Source organism: Rhinatrema bivittatum, chromosome 4 (genome assembly GCF_901001135.1).
Source record: "Rhinatrema bivittatum chromosome 4, aRhiBiv1.1, whole genome shotgun sequence".
Classification (NCBI taxonomy): Eukaryota; Metazoa; Chordata; class Amphibia; order Gymnophiona; family Rhinatrematidae; genus Rhinatrema; species Rhinatrema bivittatum.
Genome location: NC_042618.1, coordinates 431,640,156 through 431,661,923, shown reverse-complemented (window position 1 = coordinate 431,661,923; position 21,768 = coordinate 431,640,156). Strand labels below are relative to the sequence as shown.

General features: G+C 45.5%; 1 protein-coding gene across 5 annotated transcripts in view; it reads left to right on the top strand.

Moving 5' to 3' along the window:
* ITPR1 (inositol 1,4,5-trisphosphate receptor type 1) overlaps positions 1-21,768 on the top strand; it is a 450,198-nt gene that overhangs the window by 117,234 nt on the left and 311,196 nt on the right. For 4 of the 5 annotated variants that reach the window (XR_003856666.1, XM_029601463.1, XM_029601465.1 and 1 more), the window contains exons 5-15: positions 3,388-3,474; positions 3,962-4,120; positions 8,051-8,149; positions 8,527-8,610; positions 8,719-8,865; positions 13,769-13,864; positions 14,697-14,851; positions 15,339-15,438; positions 15,837-15,997; positions 16,707-16,848; positions 18,179-18,337. Coding sequence is in view for 4 of the 5 variants with exons in the window: in XM_029601463.1 (XP_029457323.1) it covers positions 3,388-3,474; positions 3,962-4,120; positions 8,051-8,149; positions 8,527-8,610; positions 8,719-8,865; positions 13,769-13,864; positions 14,697-14,851; positions 15,339-15,438; positions 15,837-15,997; positions 16,707-16,848; positions 18,179-18,337 (1,389 nt within the window). In the remaining variant the exon portion in view is untranslated. Of the gene's footprint in view, positions 1-601; positions 1,153-3,387; positions 3,475-3,961; positions 4,121-8,050; positions 8,150-8,526; positions 8,611-8,718; positions 8,866-13,768; positions 13,865-14,696; positions 14,852-15,338; positions 15,439-15,836; positions 15,998-16,706; positions 16,849-18,178; positions 18,338-21,768 lie in introns of those variants that run through there. The other variant, XM_029601464.1, reaches the window with a different exon arrangement.

Sequence of the window (21,768 nt, the reverse complement as noted above, 5' to 3'; positions counted from 1 at the left end):
AGACGATATTGCCCATCCCGTATCTGCGTACATAATGCACTGCAAATATTTTTCCGACTGGAATGTGTTATACACTGCAGTGCCAGTGCCCATTGATCTACATGGGATGCTCAAGCCAATTAGTTCGAATGCGGTTGATTGAACACCGCAATTGCGCAATATTGTCTTCAGCAAAAACATTCTTTTTCAGAATTAAAATGAACACTACTTCAAGGGATCAAGAAAATCACCAAGAGGAAGTGTGGTCAGCTGTTTTAGATAGACATGAACAATACTGAATTTTTATTTTTAAATACAGTATCTTCTTATAGTTTGAATAAGTCAAATGCATGGCATACTTTGTATAATAAGTAGGATCGTTACTGTTTTATTTTTTTCTTTCAGACAGTTTGGATTGTGGTTTTCCCACCACAGGCTCTTTAAAGATGGAACTGGTCTTTGATCATCTTTTTCAGAGATACAATTTACACAGAAGGATGCAGAGTTGCTTTGTGAAGCCTGTAAACAAATAAGAGGATTTTACATCTTCTGCTGCATAAATCTCACCATTTTTTTTATCTTGACATATGAATCGTGGCTTACATGCTTACAGGTTGTAAGCGAAATCATTTTTTTGAAAAGATTACCTTGAGGGATTTTCTCCAGTAGAATGAGTAAGGATGTTTTTTAGATTTTGGCTGCATGTACAAAGTTTCTAAAGTTTTTCTATAAACGTGTGCTTCCTTTACCCTCTTATAACTTTTATTTGAAATATTTGCATTTGTATGGCCCTGATACAGATGCTGATTTCGAATCATGAGTCCGTGTCAGGCTTCTGCGTTAAATTTGGAAGACAAGTTTACGAAGTTAAGTGCTTGATTATTTAATTTGCATCTATGGCCTATGATTACACCTATTGACACACAAAGACAAACAGTCACACCCCGTGTGCAGTCGGTATCCTTAATGAGTCGATCATTTGTATACATTGACGTATACATTTCAGCAAATTTCAGAGTGGTTTTATCTATTTTTTATTTTTTGTATTTTGGTTTATTTTTCACTCAATTTTTGATTTATAGGAAATGTTTTTTCACAGAAAGGGTGGTGGATGTGTCGACCACCTTCCTGGAGCATGCGGTGGAGACTAAAGCAGTAATGGACTTCAAGAAGGTAAAGGAGTAAGCACAGAATTAGCTGCAAAAAAAATGAAGAGAACACAATTAGTAATTGGTCTGTCTGGCAGTGTCTTTTGTAATCTGCTTTGAGACCAAACCTAGCAAAAAAAAAAAAAAAAAAAAGCAGAATGTCAAATGTCCATAAATAAATATCCCGTAGATATAGTGGAAGCGCAGGTGCTCGTGTAGCTGGGATTGTTCGGGCAGGCTGCACACTCTTTGTGTTGATTGGGTTAGTGCAGTAGTTGGTGGTGGTGGCACCATCTGGAAAGGTCATGAGAACCTGGGAGGCCAGATGTTCCGGTAACAGCTGCACTGATATTGGTAGCCGTCTGGTTTATTGTGATTGGGCAGGGCACTAAGTGTGAACTAAAAATGGGATTTTGCTTGCTCAGCTGCACAGAAATGTGAACTGCCATTGAGGGAAGATAAAACTGTTCTGAATACCGAGTGATATGTTACGAGCAGTCACTCTCTTAGAAAGGAGCTGGGATGTATCCCTAGCAGTGTGGACAGGAATAAATAACAGACTAGTTAGGTTAGTTGATCTTATTCTGCCATCATTTACTATTTTTCTGAAACAGAGCTAAACAAGTGTTTGAAGCAGTGTCTTGGGTTTTTTTTTTTTGTCTCTTGGAGTCTCCCTGGTCACCCGGAGCCCTGTTTTTGTGAATTACTAATGTTGTGCTGGGCAGGATGGGGTGAGGATGGAGGGCAGTCATTGGGACTAGTGTTTTGTTTGTCTTTGTGTAATGCCCATGATAGGCTGAGTAGTCGGGGGGGCGGGGCGGGGGGGATGGATTTCAGTAGCTGGAGGAGTTTGTGTGTGCAGGTCCTTCACTGGGAATTTTCAGACACCATCACAGGGATGGACAACTCCGATTCTCAAGAGCCACAAACAGATCTGGTTTTCAAGATTTCAGATGAATATGCTTGAGAGATTTGCATACGGCATATCTCATTCATATTCATGAGATCTGCTGTGGCTCTTGATTACCGGAGTTGACCACTCCTGTGCCATCAGTTTTTCTCGTAGAGCTAGTTAACACAGTGTGTACACACTTTGCACCTGCCAAGGAGAAGTAAAACAATGCATGAACTTTGAAAATGACAGGTATGCATGCTGCTTTATGGTCCCAGGAATGCTGTACAATTCCACCTGCTGTTAGCTGGGCAGAGGAGGCGGTTTCAGCCCAGTCAGCTTACCTGGGTGTAAAGCACTGTTCACCGGTGGGAAATGGCTTCGTAGATTGCCCTCATGAGAAGAAATGTTTTGCTTTAGCTGCTGGAGTCAACTGCCCTGGGCTGAGATGAGATGAAATAAAAGCAAGCGCTGTCAGTTCAGACTGTGACTTGTGATTTGCTGTGTATTTAAGACCAAGTTGCATGTAGGCTTTGAAGTTCCACGTCTGGGAATAATCCACAAATAAAGCTGTTAAGCTGTAAGGGTCATTCTCGCTTGCTAGCATTGAGTGAAAGGGACTGTAGGCGTGCTCTCGCAGAGGCACCGAGGGAGGGGAAGGGAGTAAGAGACACAGTGGAAACAGCTCTGGGATACATTCCCTGAGTACTTGGGGGGTAAGAAGTTAAATGAGTTATGGTGAAGGTGGTGTTCCTTAGTGATGGCTGTGTCGGATGTGGCTGGCGCTGCTTCCGTGAACTCTGTACGGTAGATGTCGATGCTATTTAATGTGAGCCAGTGACTGGCTCTGGGTATTAGCACCACAGGTCAGCAGCAGCACCCTGACAGGTGAGAAGAGCCCTCTGTCTTTTCCTTGGGTGCTTGTCACCTGTGCCTGACCATGGATGGGATTTATTTATTTATTTATTTTAGCAGTTACTGTGGGGCATCTATTCCAAGGGTCATGGTATTTTAAGAAATCTAATACTTTATTAGCACGATCTCAGGAAATTGGGAGTGACACGTGCTGGTCAGTAAAGCTCCCAGACTGCTGTGAACCCCTTGTTTGCCTCATCTGGGACATTGGTTCCCTGAGTTGTGTAGGAATATGTTGTCACGGATGTCTGACCCTGCCTTTGTTGCTTTGGTTGGCAGTCCCGTGGCTCCATTAGGATGCGGTTGATTTGGACTGATTGGGCAGGATGTCTTCATATTGACACACATGATAACAAGGGGATGATACCTGGGTGGGGGTGGGAGCAGGGATGGAGGGCAGTGATACTGTGGGAACTGGTTGCATTTCTTGTGCCAGCGTTTCCTGTCTTCCAGCATGCTGCGGATTTGGAAAAGAAACAGAACGAGACAGAGAACAAGAAGCTCCTGGGGACCATTATCCAGTATGGGAATGTTATCCAGGTTTGTACCCTCTAGGTTTATCACTTTGAGATAGCCACAGCAGAAAGCTCCTGGGCACCGTTATCAGTACTCGGAACACGATCAGGTTTTTGTAACCCCCCCCTCCCCCCTGGCCTTAGCCCCTGGGGTCAGTTATTTTGCGCAGGAATGTGATCAGGTTTGTAACCTGAGGGCTCGGTTTTGTTAAGGATTTGAGGCCTCTGTGTTCCGTTCAATGGAACGTTTTAAAGAAAACGTTTTTTTTTGAGGCACTGCTGTCACACCTGGGGCATTGAGCACTTGCGGCAGATGTGCCAGGAAGCAAAACCCCTCACCACTCTGCTCAGTGACCGAGCCAGGGCTGCTTGTGGGTAGGAACCCTTTCCCTTCTCAAGCTGTGATGCTCTTTCTGTGCTGGACTTTGAAGCAGTGGGACTTACCGTAAGTTGGGGGATGTGGAGGGGTTTGGGCCTGATTGCTCTAAGCCTTGCTCTGATTACTGTTGCAGCTGCTGCACTTAAAAAGCAATAAATACCTGACGGTGAATAAGAGGCTGCCGGCCCTGCTGGAGAAGAATGCCATGCGGGTAACGCTGGACGAGGCTGGCAACGAGGGCTCCTGGTTTTACATTCAGCCATTCTATAAGCTGCGCTCCATCGGTGACAGTGTAAGTGGGCTGAGCTGCACCTTCCATTGCTTGAGATGCTCGGATGTTTGTGTTGGTGGAATCCTCTTGCAGCTGGATAGATTTCCATAGCGTAATGGGATCTCTCATTCAGAATCTAATAACTTCATTGGCATGGCAATTTTGTATATGTTGCCAAAGTATATGAATAATTAAAAGGGTAGGAAAAAGGGTAGCATTACAAAATCGTAGTCAAGTAAAGGTACAGGTTATGGAAAGAGCAGCATTTGGACATGTGTCAGGTTTTTATGCTGCTCTGTAATGCCCCCGGGCATGTCTGGCCTGCTGGTAGGACCTCACATATTTTGCTGCTATGGTAGCTGTTTCTCCTCTTTCCCCTAGGATTATAAAGAGCGTTTCTTACTTTTTTTTTTCTGGGCAGTCTTGAGTTTTTGGTTGGTTTTTTTCTGTTAGCTTTGAGAAATGTGCTTCTCTGATCTTTGTATTTTGCACAGTACAAGAGGGGAATGCATTTCTGCTTCTATTTTTACAGTGTTGCATTACGTCCTGTCGTCATGGAGTTTCCAGTCTAGTTTGTCTGTATCTTTCTATTTCTAATCTGTGATCACTTATACTGTATTTGGAGAGGGCCTGTCTCTGCTGACCTTTGACATTAGCTTGGTCTCTCTGCTGCTGCAGTAGCCCACGATTAGGGCTGGTTCCATGAGGTTATGATGCCACCTGCTGGCCAGTCAGGGACTCAGTTGCATGCCCTTTGAAAAGGAAGGTGCATAGTTTTAATCTCTCCCTTCTCTTTCAAGTCTTTTAGTGCTGTTTGCACACATCTGGCTGGGTGTAATGACTTAGCAGGTGCAGTCTTTTTGGCTTCTCTGGGGTGGAAAGTGAGAGAATGGAGAAAGAGGCTTTTTACATTTGAACAGAGACTCTTAGATTGTAGTGTTTCCAGAGCAGGACTTACTGAAATAAGATAGGGCACTGTGAAAGCCATGCTCTAAAGTTAAAAATCCCTGAAAGCTGGGTTTCATGGGGCAAGGGATCTAAAAAATACAATAAAAAATGGGATAGTAAGTGATTTGCCAAACGCCCACTCCCCTCTCACCCACACACACATTCTAATCTGCTGACTTGGTTCTGCTTTAATAGTTTTGGAGAGCCTGCTGCCCATTGCGATAAGAGATCAATTTCAATATGTGACTTGTGAGCAGGGAGCAAGCAGGGGGTCTCGTCAGGACATACCAGGGAGATAAAGTTTGTAAATTCCATTAATGCCTGCTTTATGCAGCAGCTGGTCCTAGAACTGGCAAGAGGTGGGGCTACTTTAGATCTAGTCCAGCATAGAAGGCAGGACCTGGGACAAGGGATAATGGTGGTGGAGCCACTTAGAAGTCAAATATAATCGCTGGAGGAAGAATAATAAATAAAACTACCACAGCAGCATATCACTTTAAAAAGAGACTGTGATAAAATGAAGAAATTAGAAAGAAACTGAAAGGAGCAGTTGCAAAGGATAAAAGGCTGCATAGGGACTGTTTAAAAATACCATCTTTGAAGCCCAGATAAAATGTATTCCACAAATTACAAAAAGCTCAAAACAAGTGACTCCCACCAGGGCTAACTGATGGTGCAAAAGAGATTATTAAAAACAAAAGGACATCCTTTAACACATGAAAAGCAGGCCCCATTGAGGAGAACAGGAAATCATGTGAGCATTGGAAAATTAGATGTAAACCATTAAGGCAGATCAAGCGAGTTTGAGGAGAAACTTCCCAAAGAGGCAAAAACGAATAAAATCTTTTTCATTCACATTTAAAAACAAGAAACCTGCAAGCATGTCAGCTATGCCATTGAATGACCATTGAGTAAAAGGGGGCACTTGGGGAGGATAAATCCATAGCAGAAAAACTAAATTAATTTTTTGCTTCAGATTCACGACAGAGGATATTGGGGAGAAAAGTGAATAGAATGTTAGGAATTATTTGGAAAGTAATTTAATGTTGTATTTATGTTCTTTCTTTTGTGACTGGTCAGCCACTTCAAAGCAGATCATGCTCAGGCACAGTAGGTATTTCCCTTCCCTAGAGGGCTTACAATCTAAGGGCCTCATTTGCTAAACATTTTTCCCCAAAGATACAGAATAGAAGCAAAGCCCTAGTAAATCAGGGCCTAAGTGTGGACCTGAGGCAATGGAGGGTGAAGTGACTTGCCCAAGGCCACAAGAAGTGTTAACAGGATGCGAGTCCTAACTTCCCTGGTTCACAGTCTGCTGCTTCTAACCGCTATGCTGCTAGTCCACGCCTGAAATTTGAGAATAAAACAAAAAATATGACGACTGTTGATGACCAGGATGGATTGTGTGCAGCTCTTGTTGCCCATTTCAAAAACCGATAAAGCGGAAGCTTAAAAGAAAGATGAAGCGAATGGAGCGGCTTTCCTTTGAGAGGCTACGCAGGTTAGGGCTCTTTCACTTGGAGAAGAGAAGACTCAGAGGAAGTATGCCATAGGTTTATAAAATCATGAGTGGAGTGGAGCAGGTGATTAGGGAGCAGTCATTTACCCTTTCAAATAGAACTAGAACTAGGAGGTACTCCATGAAACTGGTAACCAATCCAAAAAAAAAGTAAGGAAGCATTTTTTTCAATCAACAAACTATCGGGCTGATACAGTACAGTGTGCTCTGGCGGAGCGCACTGTTAACCCGCGATATTACCCCTTACTGAATAAGGGGTAAAGCTAGCTGGCGATATTAAGTCGGAGGTCCCGAAAGTTTAAAAAAAAAAAGAGTAAAAATAAAATAGAAAAAAAAAAAATTGAAATAGGCCTGCGGGTCGAAAACCGGATGCTCAATTTTGCCAGCGTCCGGTTTCCGAACCCGTGGCTGTCAGCGGGCTCGAGAACTGACGCCGGCAAAATTGAGCGTCGGTTGTCAAACCCGCTGACAGCCGCCGCTCCTGTCAAAAAAGAGGCGCTAGGGACGCGCTAGTGTCCCTAGCGCCTCTTTTTACCGCCGGCCCTAATTAAAAGAAATTAAAATACTGTATCACGCGCACAGGAGAGAGGGTGCTCGCCCGCTCTCCCGCATTTTTACTGTATCGGCCCGTATGAAATTTGTTGCCAGAGAATGGAGTCAAGGCTAGTAGTATAGCTGGGTTTAAAAACAAAGTTTGGAAGTGGGTATCTTTTCCTAGGTGACGGGTCCAATAATTTATAGCCAGTCAGGCATGGAAGTTGCCATATCTTGTCTGCAAGGGGACCTTTCCTTTGGAATCTGCTGGATGCTTCCGGGTGAATCAGACAGACTGCTGGGACTTTTGGCCTGATCCGGCATGTCATATTTTATATTCTTATGAGCAGGAGCCTGGGTCATGCTTAGCCTTAAGATAATCCAGTAATGCAGCGTGATATGCAGCCTGGATCATCCCTACAGATTGTGCCTATTTTGTTTTCCTAAGGCATTTGGCCAGAGCTGTACACTGGGTTGTGCCATGATAGGACAGGGTGATGGATCAGTGGAGTGGGATACACTGGTTCAGTAGATTGCGCCTAAGGTGTGAAATCCTGCTCCTTGGGTCTTTCTCTCGATAATTGTCCCCCGAGAGCTCAGAGGAACAATTTATTGGTCTTGGAAGAAAAGGTATTGCAGGTCCATTGACTGGAAGCTGTTCATTTTGTAGGGATTAGGGGAGGATTAAAAACCCAAGCTGTCTGGCTGAAGTGGCAGTGATTGCATTAATGATATAACATTAGTGTACGGAAAAGAATTAATCACTGAGATTGCAGCCTGCCTTCCTTCAGCTTTTAATAGCATCTGATTGCTGACTTGAGGGCCTGCTCTTTGGATGTTGCCTGCCTCCTATAGTGTTTATTCTGCTCTGCATCTGGAGTTTGAGGACTCAAGGCCCCTACGTGATTCTCATTGATTTTGTAATTGGGCACTGTCTTCTGTTACCACAGGTTGTCATTGGAGATAAGGTGGTGTTGAATCCAGTCAATGCTGGACAGCCCCTCCACGCCAGCAGCCACCAGCTGGTCGATAATCCTGGCTGTAATGAGGTAAGATTAAAAACCGTTCTGTATATAAAAGGGTTTCAGGCACCCAGGAACCCTGGAGTTTGCTTTTGGACCCTCTGAACATTACTCCCTTCCCCCGCTCAGATGTCCTTCCCTGCCCCTCTTCTGCCACAGTCCTGTTCAATCTCCCTTTTTTAATCCAGGTTTGATGCTAGTGTTGACCCCATTAATAAGTTAGAAGGGCTTAATGTGTGTAGTATCGGAATACTACCTGGATGAGGCACCTGGGAAAGGTAGAAGGAGGTTGTTGATAGTGTTGGAGGTGGTGCAGTATTTGGTGAAAAGTTGCCAAGCATTACTCAGACTTGGGCTCTCAGTCTGAGCTTTTCTTCCTGCTTTTTAAAGTTCCTTTCTTGCAGGTTAATTCTGTGAACTGCACCACAAGCTGGAAGATTGTCCTTTTCATGAAGTGGAGTGATAATAAGGATGATATCTTGAAGGGTGTAAGTTTGTTTTGTTTTGTTTTTCTTTTTCTCACACCATTGATGTGACCAGGCAGGCGGAGGAAGCAGGTGGTTGCTGCTTTTACTTGCCATATTTCGACTTTGCAGGGTGACGTTGTACGGCTCTTCCATGCGGAGCAGGAGAAGTTTCTTACATGTGATGACCACAGAAAGAAGCAGCACGTCTTCCTGAGGACGACGGGACGTCAGTCGGCTACCTCTGCTACCAGCTCTAAAGCCCTCTGGGAGGTAGAGGTGAGTGACCTGTGCATATTCCTCAGTGGGAGGACACTGAACTCTGACCTTCCACTTCTGTGTGTGAGAGAGCCACACCTCCATGCTGCACAGATGAACTCTGGATGTGAAGCCCATAATGTCAGTAAGGCAGTGGGACTCATTCTCTAAGGTCAACAGCTGCTTCTGAATATGCATCCTGCCCTTCAGAGGTTTATACATTCTCTCCAGTAATAAGGAGAGGAGCCTTTCCTGAACTAAAGGCTTGGTTCACCTGTTCCTGATTGGAGAATAGCTCACTGTGGGAAGAGGCAATCATTTCTGCCTCCCTTCTCTTCTGTTTTAATTGAAGTGCATGGCCTTAAATTTACATTCCCTGTACGTCCAGCCTGTAGGTTGGGTCTCCCTTCCAGCAGATGGAGACAGAGAAAAACTTGGTGTGCCGCCTGCGTCCCTTCAGTATTCTCTGTCTCCAGCAGATGAAGTTGGCAGAACCTGCGGTCCTCTTATAGCTTTAAAAAAAAAAAAAAGGGGTGGGGGTGGGGGGGATATGTCCTAATTTGATCCCAAATGGTTCTGCTCTTCTGATTCCATACATGCATCCCACTAGGTTTTTTTGTGGTTAGACCCAAGATATTCCTCAGTCCTTTGGGTTGCCACTGTGGAGCCTTATAAAGAGGGTTATATATGTAGCTGTCAAGTACAGTGTTGGCCAGTTGTTGGGAGTTGCACTGTGCAGACCTTCTCCATAATGACGTTCTTGGGAGACCACTTTGGCAGAAAGAACACCCCGCTCCTCCAGACTTTTAGGACATGGAGCTTTAGTGGCATGTGTCTCCCGTATACAGAGTGATGACACAGCCAGACACACCAGCTACAGGCCTTACTGCTTGCCTGTGAGTGAACTCTGAGGTCCATATTTGGTAGGCCTGTTAGTGGACAAGTTATCTGGCTAAAGTTAGCTGATAACTTATCCTATATATTCGGCAGAAGAAACATCCTGCTTGAATATACCAGCCTAAAGTTATCTGGCTACATATAGCCAGATGACGTAAAACCTAACCGGCTATGTTTGAATATAGCCAGTTAAGTTTTTAGTTATCCGGCCTTGTGTGGTTGTAATTTTGGTTGTAATCTGCATTGGTGCTTTGCAAATTGCAGTCTATAAATCTGTGAAATATATACAAATGTGGAGAAAACTAAGACCCCACAGCCCATAAATATTTCACGAGAGAGGATACACATCTGTGTTGCAGCATTCACAAAAAGACAGAGGGGCTCACAAAGCAATGTGTGTGTAGGAACTCCTGCACATGCTCAGTAGCAAAACCTAAATAGATGGGTCTGTCGGGTGCCGTTGAATGTCACCCACTGTGTCACGGCTAATTTAGTGCTGCTTGTCAACCAAGATTACTGTTGTCTGTCAAGCAGGAAAAAGACCTCTGGTGGTGATATCTGATCTTAAGGTAGTGAAACAGTGTGACAAGGCAGTGGCCAGAGCCAGAAGGATGCTGAGGTACCTAGGGAGAAGTGTAACCAGTTGGAAAAGGCAGCATTTCCTCTTTAGAGGCCTTTGGTAACAGCTCCACTGGCATATTTTCCACCTATGGAGACAATATGTCCAAAGGATATAAGCAAAGGAGATGCAGTCTAGGAAAGAACTACCAAAATGGTGCAGGTCATGCACCAAAAACCATATGATATGAAACCTAAGGACTAAAATATGTATCCCCAAAGGAGAGGAGAAACATTTTGAATCCCTCAAAGCTATAAATAATGCTTAAGAAGCAAATGTTTGTCTGGGAAAGGAAGGTGTAGAGCAAGGATTCATAATAGGCTCCAAGGATTGCCTCAAAGCAAGATTGGAAAATATTTCTTTATGGAAAGGGTGGTGGATGCAAGGAATGACCTCCAAGTGGAAGAGGAAGAGGCAAATGCAGTAACAGAATTCATAAAAGCCTGGGGTAGGTACAGAAGATCTCAAATTGCAAAGAAGGGAAGGCCAGAGGTCAACTGGCGTTATGGCATATAGCAGAAAGCAAATTTAAGACCAGATAGGCCTCTTATGATCTTTACCTGTCATGTCATTTTGTTTCTTTGACAGCCTGAGATTCCAGCTCTGTGCCTCCATTCTTTGTCTGAGGAGTAATTTAAGGAAATGTTTCTTAATTTGAAAGCGTGGTGGATGCATGGAACAGCTGCCCCTGACCAAGCTGGTGTGAGGTTAAACAGTATTTGAATTTTGGAAAGCCAGAGCTGAGGGAGATCTGTAGTCTTTCAATAGGAAGGAAAAATAGGCGAGCAAAAGGGGCTTGGAAGTGTTTTATCTGGTTGTCCTGATTTATGCGCGTGTGGTGTGTTAGTGATGAGTTTATTGTCCTAGGGCAGGGGTCAGGAACCTTTTTGGCTGAGAGAGCCATAAACGCCACATATTTTAAAATGTAATTCCATGAGAGCCATACAATATGTTTAAAACTAAATACAAGTAAATGTGTGCATTTTATGTAAGATCCCACTTTTAATGTACAATAAGTCTCTGAAAATATTACACCAGGCCTTAAGACACCAATACATCTCCTATTAGGAAAACGGACCAAGTCAGGCTGCTATAGAGTCCTACACAGAAACAACACGCCAGCAGAAAACCTCACCTGAATCACGTGCTGTCCCTCACCTAACATAGAATAAAGAGACCAAAACGCATAACAAGAAGCATGCAGAAAAACTGAATTGGAAACTGCAACAAGCCAGAGTCTCTGTATGCAGTGTAACAAAGGAAAAAAGAAACATCACCCATCCTTATAAAACAAATCAAGAAATATAAAATCATCAGCAGTAAAACTGTACTAACAAAAAGAACATATTTCGAAACAGCTGATGAGAGGAATATCCAATAATTAAAACTCATATAAAACATTTCCAGATACCAACAAAATATTTCAAAATAGCAGACACAAAGATCCAGTAATGAAAAATAATAAGGATACAAAAATTTTTTTGCTCTGCATACCTGGGAACGTTTGATATCCAGGTGTCCTGAGATTGTTCTGAATTAGCAGGAGGTGGGGTGGTTTGCTTGGAACTTTCTCCTCTCTCAGTCACATACCAGCGCTCTCTCTCACACTGGCTCTCAATGACACATCTATACACACATGCTCTCAGTACTCACATATACACATGTTTTTTCTCACTCACTTATATAGGCTCTTAATTACACATTTACACACATGCTGTCTATCTTTTCACGCTTACACACACACACAGGCTTTCAATCACATAAATACATGCTGTCTTTTTCTCTCACACACAGACTCTCATTCACATGCTTACAAACATGTCCTCTCTTTCTCTCATTTACACACAGGCTCTCAATCACATACTCACATGCTCCCTCACCTAAATCAGCTCTCAATCACACACAGACACACATGGTCTCTCTCTCATATTTAAACACAGGCTCTCAATCACATACTCACATGCTCCATCACCTAAACCAGCTGTCAATCAGACACAGACACACATGATCTCTCTCTTACTTATACACACAGGCTCTTAATCATACATACACATGATTTCTCTCACACACAAAGGATCTCAATCATACACACATACTCTTTCACACAAACAGGTTTTCAATCACAAACTTACACATACAGGTTCCCAATGGTAAACTTACATTCATGCTCTCTCTCTCACAGGCAGGCTCTCAATCACAGACATACTCTCTTTCACATACACAGGCTCTCAATCATTCACATACATGCAATCTCACTCACACACACAGGATCTCAAACACACATGCTTGCTCGCTCATTCACTCTCTCTCTCCCCCCACCCCCCCCCCAGGAACTCGCGGCAGCAGCAGCCTCCTCCCAACACTAACCTCCTTCATTTTCAGCCCTCGCGGAGGCGGAGTCCCATCGGCCGCGGTTGAAACTCTTCATTTTCCTCCGAGCCGCGCTGCAGTCTTCTTCCCACAAGCGTGGCCTCTTCTTCTCGCGCAGGCACCCGATGCTCACCACTTCCTCTTCCGGGCCGCGGGAAGAAGAGAGCACACCGGTGCCGCTCAGCACCGGGGTGCTCTCTTCTTCCCGCGGCCCGGAAGAGGAAGTGGTGAGCATCGGGTGCCTGCGCGGGAAGACTCCCGCACAGGCACCCGATGACTCCAGCGCTGGCACCCGGCTGACTCCAGTCGTGCCGCTGCCGGCGTGCTCTCTTCTCCTCCACCCTCCCCCCCCCCCCCCCGCGGCCCGGAAGAGGAAGTGGAGAGCATCGGGTGCCTGCGCGGGAAGAAGAGACCACACTAGCGTGGTCTCTTCTTCCGCGCAGGCACCCGATGCTCACCACTTCCTCTTCCGGGCCGCGGGGGGGGGGGGGGAGGAGGAGAAGAGAGCACGCCGGTGCCGCTGACTCCAGCTGTCCCGCTGCGTTCCGCCCGGGCTGACAGCATTTTAAGCCCGGGCGGCGGAGGACTGGGGAGCAGCTGGGTCAGCGGGGAACCGCGAAGTGTGGCGACACTTGTCTGCGAGCCAGATGCAGCCCTCAAAAGAGCCATATCTGGCTCGCGAGCCATGGGTTCCCGACCCCTGTCCTAGGGTCTGCCCCAAAGAACTTAATCCAGAGGTCCCAAACCCTCTACCCAATTGGCTTTTCAGGAGATCCACAATGAATATGCATCTGTAAACTTTGTGTACACTGGAGACTGTTAATATGCAAATTCATTTCATGTATATTCATTGTGGATCTCCTGAAAACTGGACTTGGATGAAGCGACTCGTGAAGGGACGTGGGTGGGTAGGTTCCTGGCTTCGTGCCACACTGGAAGCTTCTTCCCAAGGTTGGGCAGAGTAGGAACAAATGCTCACTAGGCAGTTTTAGCCCGTACAGCTTTCTGGTTTGACAGCATTTTCTCTGGTCTCCTCAGGTTGTGCAGCATGACCCCTGTCGTGGAGGGGCAGGATTCTGGAACAGTCTCTTTAGATTCAAGCACCTCGCTACAGGACACTACCTGGCTGCAGAGGTGAGAGCATCCGCCGCACTTGATTATTCGTGGGCCTTTTTTTTTTTTTTTTTGTGGACCCTCAAAAGAGTATATTTTTCTTCAGAGATCATCGCCGCCAGGACTACTATTACTATTAAAAGATTTCTGTAGCAGTACAAGGTGTACGCAGTGCTGTAGACACACACACACACAGAAGACAGAACCTACTCTGTGGAGCTTACGATTATGATCTAGTCAAAACAGAGGCTTGGGGCTAAAATCAGTAAATGGTAAAACCAAAACCAGGTGGGTATTAGGTAGAATTAAGGTGGCTTACTAGGTGGCATTAACTGAGTAAAGCTACAATAAATCAGGCTTCTGCTGTCTAAAAACTGTATATGAGAAATGGGAACTAGGCTGTGTTGGCTGAGACTCTATAAAAGTGGCTTCTTAACAGATCAGCACAAGTACTATGCAAATCCTCTAAGAATCTCACAAGCTCCTATTAACCACCCAACACAGCAAATACATATTAAAAAATCTCTTAGTATCTGTAATATGTGAGCAGTATAAGGACCCCAGCATTCGGTGCAGTCATTGGGATGGCACTGGTGGTTAGGGGTAGGTCTCTCTCTCTAATGGGTTCTGTGCAAGGATCTCAAAGAGTTTTGACTTCTCTGGTGATTTCTTCTCTCCGTCTCTACCCTACTTCCCATTCTGACCGATCTGGTGATGTCCCTCACCCCAGCCCCTGCTCCCTTTCCTCTAGAAGCTTGGCTGTGGTGGTTCTGGGCTCAAAGCATTAGATGCCTTTTGAAGGCGTGACCAGCTGCTGTTTGACGTTGGTTTTTTTGGGCTGGTTCCTCCATAGATGGATGCAGAGCAGGAGGCCTCCCGAAGTCGCTTACGGAACATCCAGGAAAAGATGATATACACTCTGGTGTCGGTGCCGGAGGGCAATGATATTTCCTCCATATTTGAGTTGGATCCCACCACTTTGCGTGGCGGGGATAGTCTCGTTCCGAGGTATGACATCTTATGGTTTCCATGAAGATGCAAGCAGTGACTTCTGGTGCCATGTTTTTCAGCCTGTGCAAGCAGCAGTGGCCATAAAGTGAGGTGGTGCTGGGCATGCTCCAATATGAAATAAACATGTGCATCAACAGCCATGCTAACCTGACCTGTACAACGCACGGCTGAGAGCTGCAGTCATACATGCCACATCTTTTCTCCAGTTATTAAGCAAACGTATCAGCCACAGTGACCTAGAGTTTTATAAAGAAAGTGCAAATGTAGAATGTCCTAAGTACCTGCCTTAAAGAGCTTATAAACTGAGGATGCTGACAGATGAAATGTATGAAAGGGCAAGGAGGGGGAGGTTTAATGAGAGCTGCCAGCAGAAATCTCCATCTCTGTGGGTGACGTGAGGTAATGTCCCAGCTCTGGATTACTGAATGGGTACGCAGGTCTTGCAATGTCGTCCATTACTTCTGCCTTTCTCCGTCTGTTTCAGGAACTCGTATGTCAGACTGAGACACCTCTGCACAAACACATGGGTTCACAGTACTAACACCCCTATCGACAAAGAGGAAGAGAAACCAGTGATGCTCAGGGTCAGTGCTCTGTGCATGTATCCCCTGCCACATCCAAAAATATAGTCACTGGCATTAAAGGGACCAAAGAGGAGTAAATATAGCATTAGACCTACAGTAAGGACTAAACAAAATGCATTGAAATTAACTGTGCAGATAACTCCTTACTGGTCACACAAAAGGGCTTCCTCTGCTCACCATCCATCCCCATCTGCTCTCTTCTTCCAAGGACCAGAGCATGGATGAGATGTGGTGATCACCTCCTTGCTTTTATAGTGAGGGCTTCTCTCTACTTTCATTGCCTTTATTCTAAGCCTGGGCTGACTCTGCTTTAGGATTTAGTCCGTGTTTGTTTGCTTTTCTGTTTCCCTTTGTTATATGTCTCGTCCCTAACCCTGACTTGAACCCTGTGGTTCTAGATCGGGACCTCCCCTGTGAAGGAAGATAAAGAGGCGTTTGCTATCGTACCGGTGTCTCCTGCAGAGGTTCGGGACCTGGACTTTGCCAACGATGCCAGCAAGGTGCTGTCGTCCATCGCGGGCAAGCTGGAGAAAGGAACCATCATACAGAATGAAAGGAGGTCAGAGGCGGCCGGTCCGTCGGGGGGGGGGGGGAGGCATTGCAAAGCACATTCTACCTGTCAAACTTCTCAGTTTCATTCTTGCTTCCAGTGCTTTCCTGCGGCACAGCCATTAATACTGGGACAAGTACCCAAAGATACGCTAGGAGCAGGAATGCAATGCCACCAAACTGGAGCGTGTGTGTGTGTGTGTGTGTGGGCATACTGACAGGGTGGGGATGGGAAGGAGGATGTCACTGCTGAGAAGTGGTTGCCATACACCATTACATAAAACGGCAGCCGCAGACGTCCTCAGCCTTTCCCCGGTGACTGGACACCGAGAGGATGACGAGGAATAGACCACACTATGCATTCCCTGCCACTTACCATTTCCAGATGTAGGGCTGGAAGGACATTCCTGCCCTCAAGCAGGATCCTAGCAGATATGTGCTAGGCTGGGGGCAGGAAGAGATCTGTCCAGTTCATTTCATGGACGCCTTGGGATCATACCTGTAGGCCTGTGCCCCTGAATACCAAATGTGTGAGACACACAACCACCCCCAGTCCCAAGGGTTGTGGGTTGACTTCTCGCCCCCACCCTAGGCTTTGAGGGTCTTCTGCCTGATTACTTTCAACACCTCTCCTCCTCCCCTGCTAGTTTGCTGCCTGACAGTGCCCTCTTCCTCTGGAGCTGGGTGTGCACACTTGCCATAACCCTCTTTCTCTCTAGGTCCGTCACAAAGCTGCTGGAGGAACTGGTTTACTTTGTGGCTGGCGGAATGAATTCTGGGCAGGAAGTGTTGGAGGTGGTGGTAAACAAACCCAACCGAGAGCGGCAGAAGCTGATGAGGGAGCAGAATATCCTGAAGCAGGTGAAGTGGGGAGCACCAGAACTGATGTAATCTGTGGCAGAGAATTGGGCTTCGACGTGGCAAGGATCAGAACAGCCTAGGGCAGACCCACCTCATGGAACAGGGTTTTGTTGGAAAGGGGATGAGGTGTTGGAGCACTGCATGACGGCAGTTGTGGTCGAGATTCAAGCTGCTCTCCAGGAGTTGGTAATACCCTTGTATAGGGCTCTACAGGCTGCAGTTTGGGAGTAGTGACACGAATGGGGTTTGGCAAGCAGAGTTCTGTGTCCTGAAGATTAGTGGGGAGCAGCTAATTTTTGCTGTAAATTCAAGGTGGTATATGCCAGTGTCTGCTTTCCAGTAACTTTCCCAGGAAGTTTGGGTTGAATGAATTTAGAGTAGGCTGAGAGAGTTGTCGGCTGGCTCTGTGTCCTGCTTTGCTTTACTTCCACAAACACAGAGCCCCCTTCCCCCCAGGAACTTCATATGGGCATTGTTTTGTAAGTTACAATAATTACATTATTTCAGCCTTACCCCTCTGAAGGCATTCCAGCTTCCCTTCCCTACCTGATTTTCCTCTTCAGAGCACGAGGACCAGGGCATTTTCAGGTGCTGCGCCAGTACATTGGAACGCCTTGCCCCTTACATTATGAGAGGCTGAGTTATATAGGCAGGCACTGGCGGGTACTTGGAGGTGCTGTTGGTATTTTATGCATTTTTGGATGGTTTTTTTTTTTTTGTTATGTTTTGTTTTATGTTAGGTTTTATATTATCATTATGATGTACTCTGCACTAAACATGCTGAATTCGTGGACTATAAGATGACAAGTAAATAGAAGTAGAACATTTCTCTCTTGCCTTTTGGCAGTGTAGGGAAGGAGATTGACTCCTCTCTGTCCTTTGGTTAGTGGTGGGGGCAAGTGGCTCCTGTCCTTTCTGGTAGAGGCGGTGGGGCCAGTGGCTTCCCTCTGGCTCCTCTCTCCGTCGGCAGTGGGGGTGGGATGGGTGGTTCCTTCTCATTTAGTCGTGGTAGGGCAGGGGGAAGGAGGCTCAGATTCACTGACCTGGGTTCGTACTTCTGTGCAGGCAACTGGGAGCTCTGCACTGTTCTTGCATAGTTTTCTTTTCCATTGTTTTGTAAAAGCAAAAGAAGCGCTACGTCATCCATTGGGAGGCAGAAATCGGAGGGGAAACTGACAACCCAGCGACACGCTCTTTACGTCTTTGTAGCTGATAGATATTTGGCTAACGGTAACCTCATGTAGCTGTCATTGCTGTCTGCTATAATATGCCATAAAGAAACACACAAGATGACCATGTTTTCTCTGCCTTTTGTAAATTTGTTGGCCAGATTTTCAAGCTGCTACAAGCACCATTCACAGACTGTGGCGACGGGCCAATGCTGAGGCTGGAGGAGCTTGGGGACCAACGGCATGCCCCTTTCAGACACATTTGTCGTCTGTGCTATCGTGTGCTCAGACACTCTCAGCAGGACTACAGGAAGAACCAGGTAAGAGAGGTTAATTGCGCTACACATGTTAAACCCGCTCCCTTGATAAACCCTAGAACGGGGGTTTCCCGGTCTCTTCAGCTTCAAAAAATGTTCACGTACCCGTCGCACTTCTCTCTGTTTTTTGCAAGCTATACGGAAAGAAATAATGAGGTGCACGCCGGAGTCATTCATAATGGATAAAACTTTGATCTAAACTGAATACATAGGGAGGACAATTTCCAAAGCTATTTTAAAAATTGCCCTCATAATTGAAGGTTGAGACCATGCCATCTTCCATTTCAGCTGCAATGGGGAAAAGGAAGCAAGATTAAAAAAAAAAAAAATTTAGGTTGGCTAATTGGCGTGACCTGACAGAAAATCAGCAGACCTGCAATCTGATTTTCAAAGGGAAATTACCCACTGAGTTTCCCGTTGAAAACTCAGGCCGGCAGAGGCAAAGCCAGTACTTTAGTTTCTGAGTACTTTTCATCTGCTTTGAAGCAGGTGCAGAGAGTATGCATGTGAAAGTATGCATGAGGATTTCAAAATTAAATCCCTGCATATACTTTCCCTCCTACAATCTGACCCGGCTCCTTTTTTCCCCCCTGCAGGTAAAAGTTATGCATGCCAATCACAGCACAGCCTCTCTTAACCTCAGTGGCGGGGAACAGTAATTTTCAAAAGGGCCTTTTTACATTGGTAAAGATCTGTTTACACATGTTTTTTAAAAAAATTTTATTAGATTACAGATCAATTTATGCACAAAAACACTTGAAAATAGAAATGACACAATAGTAAAAATAGTTGAGAATAAATTTAAATAAGAAAAAATAAACTACTGCAGACCTTGTTAATCACACCACTATTTGAGGTGATATTCAATTAAACATATTATAACGAAAAAAGACACCATATATTCTTTCCAAGTCCAGATACTGTCTTTTGACCAATTGGAATAGATTTATTCTGTAAAAAATTTTCCAGTTGGATAGGGTCAAAAAATCTATAATTAGCACTTTGAAATGTAACCAAACATTTACATGGGTAGTTTAATTAAAAAAAAAGAAAAAAAAAAAGGGCTTCAAGAGCCAATGCTCTCTGCTTTTCTAGAAAACTTTTTTCCTTCAGACTTGTGTTATACCTAAGTCAGAAAAAAAACAGATAATGTACGTGCAAAGAATTTCTGATCTCTAAAACGGAGAAAAAGATGCAAGGTCCATAACTTGTCGGCTTCTTGAAAGTACTCGACAAACAATGTTGATCTATCCTTAATGACAGACTGCAGATTTTCCAAGATTGAGAGACCTCATTGGGACCACATCCTCAGCGGATAGAACACAAGTTTTTGATTTAGGAAGACAGCAGACAGTGGCAATTTTAGGAGTTGTTTCCCTAGAAACTCTAAGGAAATCCGTATATAATTGACTCATTTCCAACGGAGCTACCAGAGGAGATCTTGGGAAATTAAGGAATCTTCAGTTGCCACTTTTTGACAAATTGCCTTAAGGTCTCCACCCTCCTAAGTAATTTCAATGTGACTTTCACTAAAATAGTATTGGTCTCTTGAATTTTTTTGATATTAAATATTTAACTTGGAAATATCTTTAGTCTGTCTTTTAATGTCTTGAGCATGTTGATTCATCTGAACAGTTAAGTTACCCCCAGATCTTACCATAGAGTCAATCTGAGCAGATAAAGTCGATTCCAGTTTAGATATAGCAACCCACAGAGAGTCCAAAGTAACAATTGCAGGTTTCTCCAGTACTGGGACACCTGTTGGAGTGGATGTTAAACCTTCCACAGACCGGAAATCCCCCACTCGTGGCCACAGCACCTCGCTACTCACATAGCTGGCCCCTAAATCTGGCTGAGTAACAACTGGAGTTTGTAGTGGAACTGGACAATCAGGGCCGAGGGAGATGGGAAAACCCTGGAGGTCAGAGGATATAACTCCATGATCTGTCTGCCCCATTCCATAGCTTCCAAAATGAAGTTTTCATGGCTGCTTGGGTAGAAGAGGAGACTCCAGTTGCCACAGTGGGGAGAGGCCCAACGTTGCTTTTTCTCTTTTTTTTTTTTTTTCCCCCCTAATCAACTTGGTAACTTGTAATAACTATTGGAGGAGAAAAACTCTCCAAAAATCCACACTAAGGGCACACCCCTTTTGGTGCGTCTCTGCACGCCAGCTTTTTATTCCCTGGTAAAATTGATGGGGGAGGGGCGTCGAGGGCTCCGTGCACAGGGCTGATGGTAGCCGCTTTCAGTAGTTCCTGTTCGTACCCAGATCAGTCCAAACAACTGGGTTTTGCATCTCTGCTAGCAGAAGGAGACAGAGAAGATAATAGCAGTGTAAAGCACCTGCAGTCTAAGACTTAAGAAGAAAAAAAAAAAGTTGGATTTGCCCCTGAGGGTATTAGAACCTGAGAGGGTCCATCCCTTTGGCGGAGTTGGAGGAGCAGGGGGTTGGTAGCCCTGTATGCCTCTGCTCAGAGTCTGTGGGAGTTGAAACCCGGTGGTCCGGTTCCCTCTGTCCCTGTGGAGTTCCTCCAGATGGCTCACCGGAGAAGACCAGCACAGGGAAGTACTGATTTTATTCTTCCCTTTGGGGACTGAGTTCATTGTCATGGGTAATAGCTGTGCTAAAAAAAAAAAAAAGAGAGGAATTTAGGCACAGAAGTTTGTTGGCAGGTCCCAGAGACATCCGTGCGGCATCGGGAGGCCAGCTTCTTCGGCTTGGGAGAGTGGTAGAAGGGAATCGTGTGGCGGTAGACGTGCGGGCGCAGGAGTACGTTGACGGCTGGTTCGGGGAGCAGCAGAGAAGTATGCGTGTGTTACACATAACTGCGGCCTCAGAGCATGGGAAGCACTGCTGTGCGTGCAGAGAGCAGCGGTTGCGATTATCCAGGTCGAGGCTGCGCCGAGGTTGCGAGTCAGGAGGGAGAGGGCAGCTCTGACACTGGTAATCCTGCCGAGGAGAGCTGGAGAGATTTTCAGGCCAGCATGGTGACGGCAGACATTTTGGAGGCTTGTGCGGGGGGGGGGGGGGGGGGAGGAGCAGGGCAGGTCGGGTCGGCTGAGGATGGAGGCTGATGCCGATTGGATGGATGAGTTTTCGGAAGAGCATGGAGACCTCTCTGAGGAAGATTCTGTGGCTGCAGAAGCTTTTCTACAGACTTTGTGCTTTTGCTACACAAGGCCTTCTTGGCAAAGAGGCTGAGAAGAAAAAGCAATCACTCGTATAGTTCTCCTCGGAGAGTTAAGGTTAAGGTGGGGAATTCTCAGGAAGGCAGAAAGATGCCCAGGCACACAGTTGTTCTGGGAATGCAGCCACTTAGCGCAGTGGAGGAATTGGAACTTTCAGATGTGGATGGGAATCTACCTGTAGGCACTCCAGACAGCGACACTCATGCAGGGCCCTTGGACCCCAAGGAGGCGTCAGTAGCAGAGGA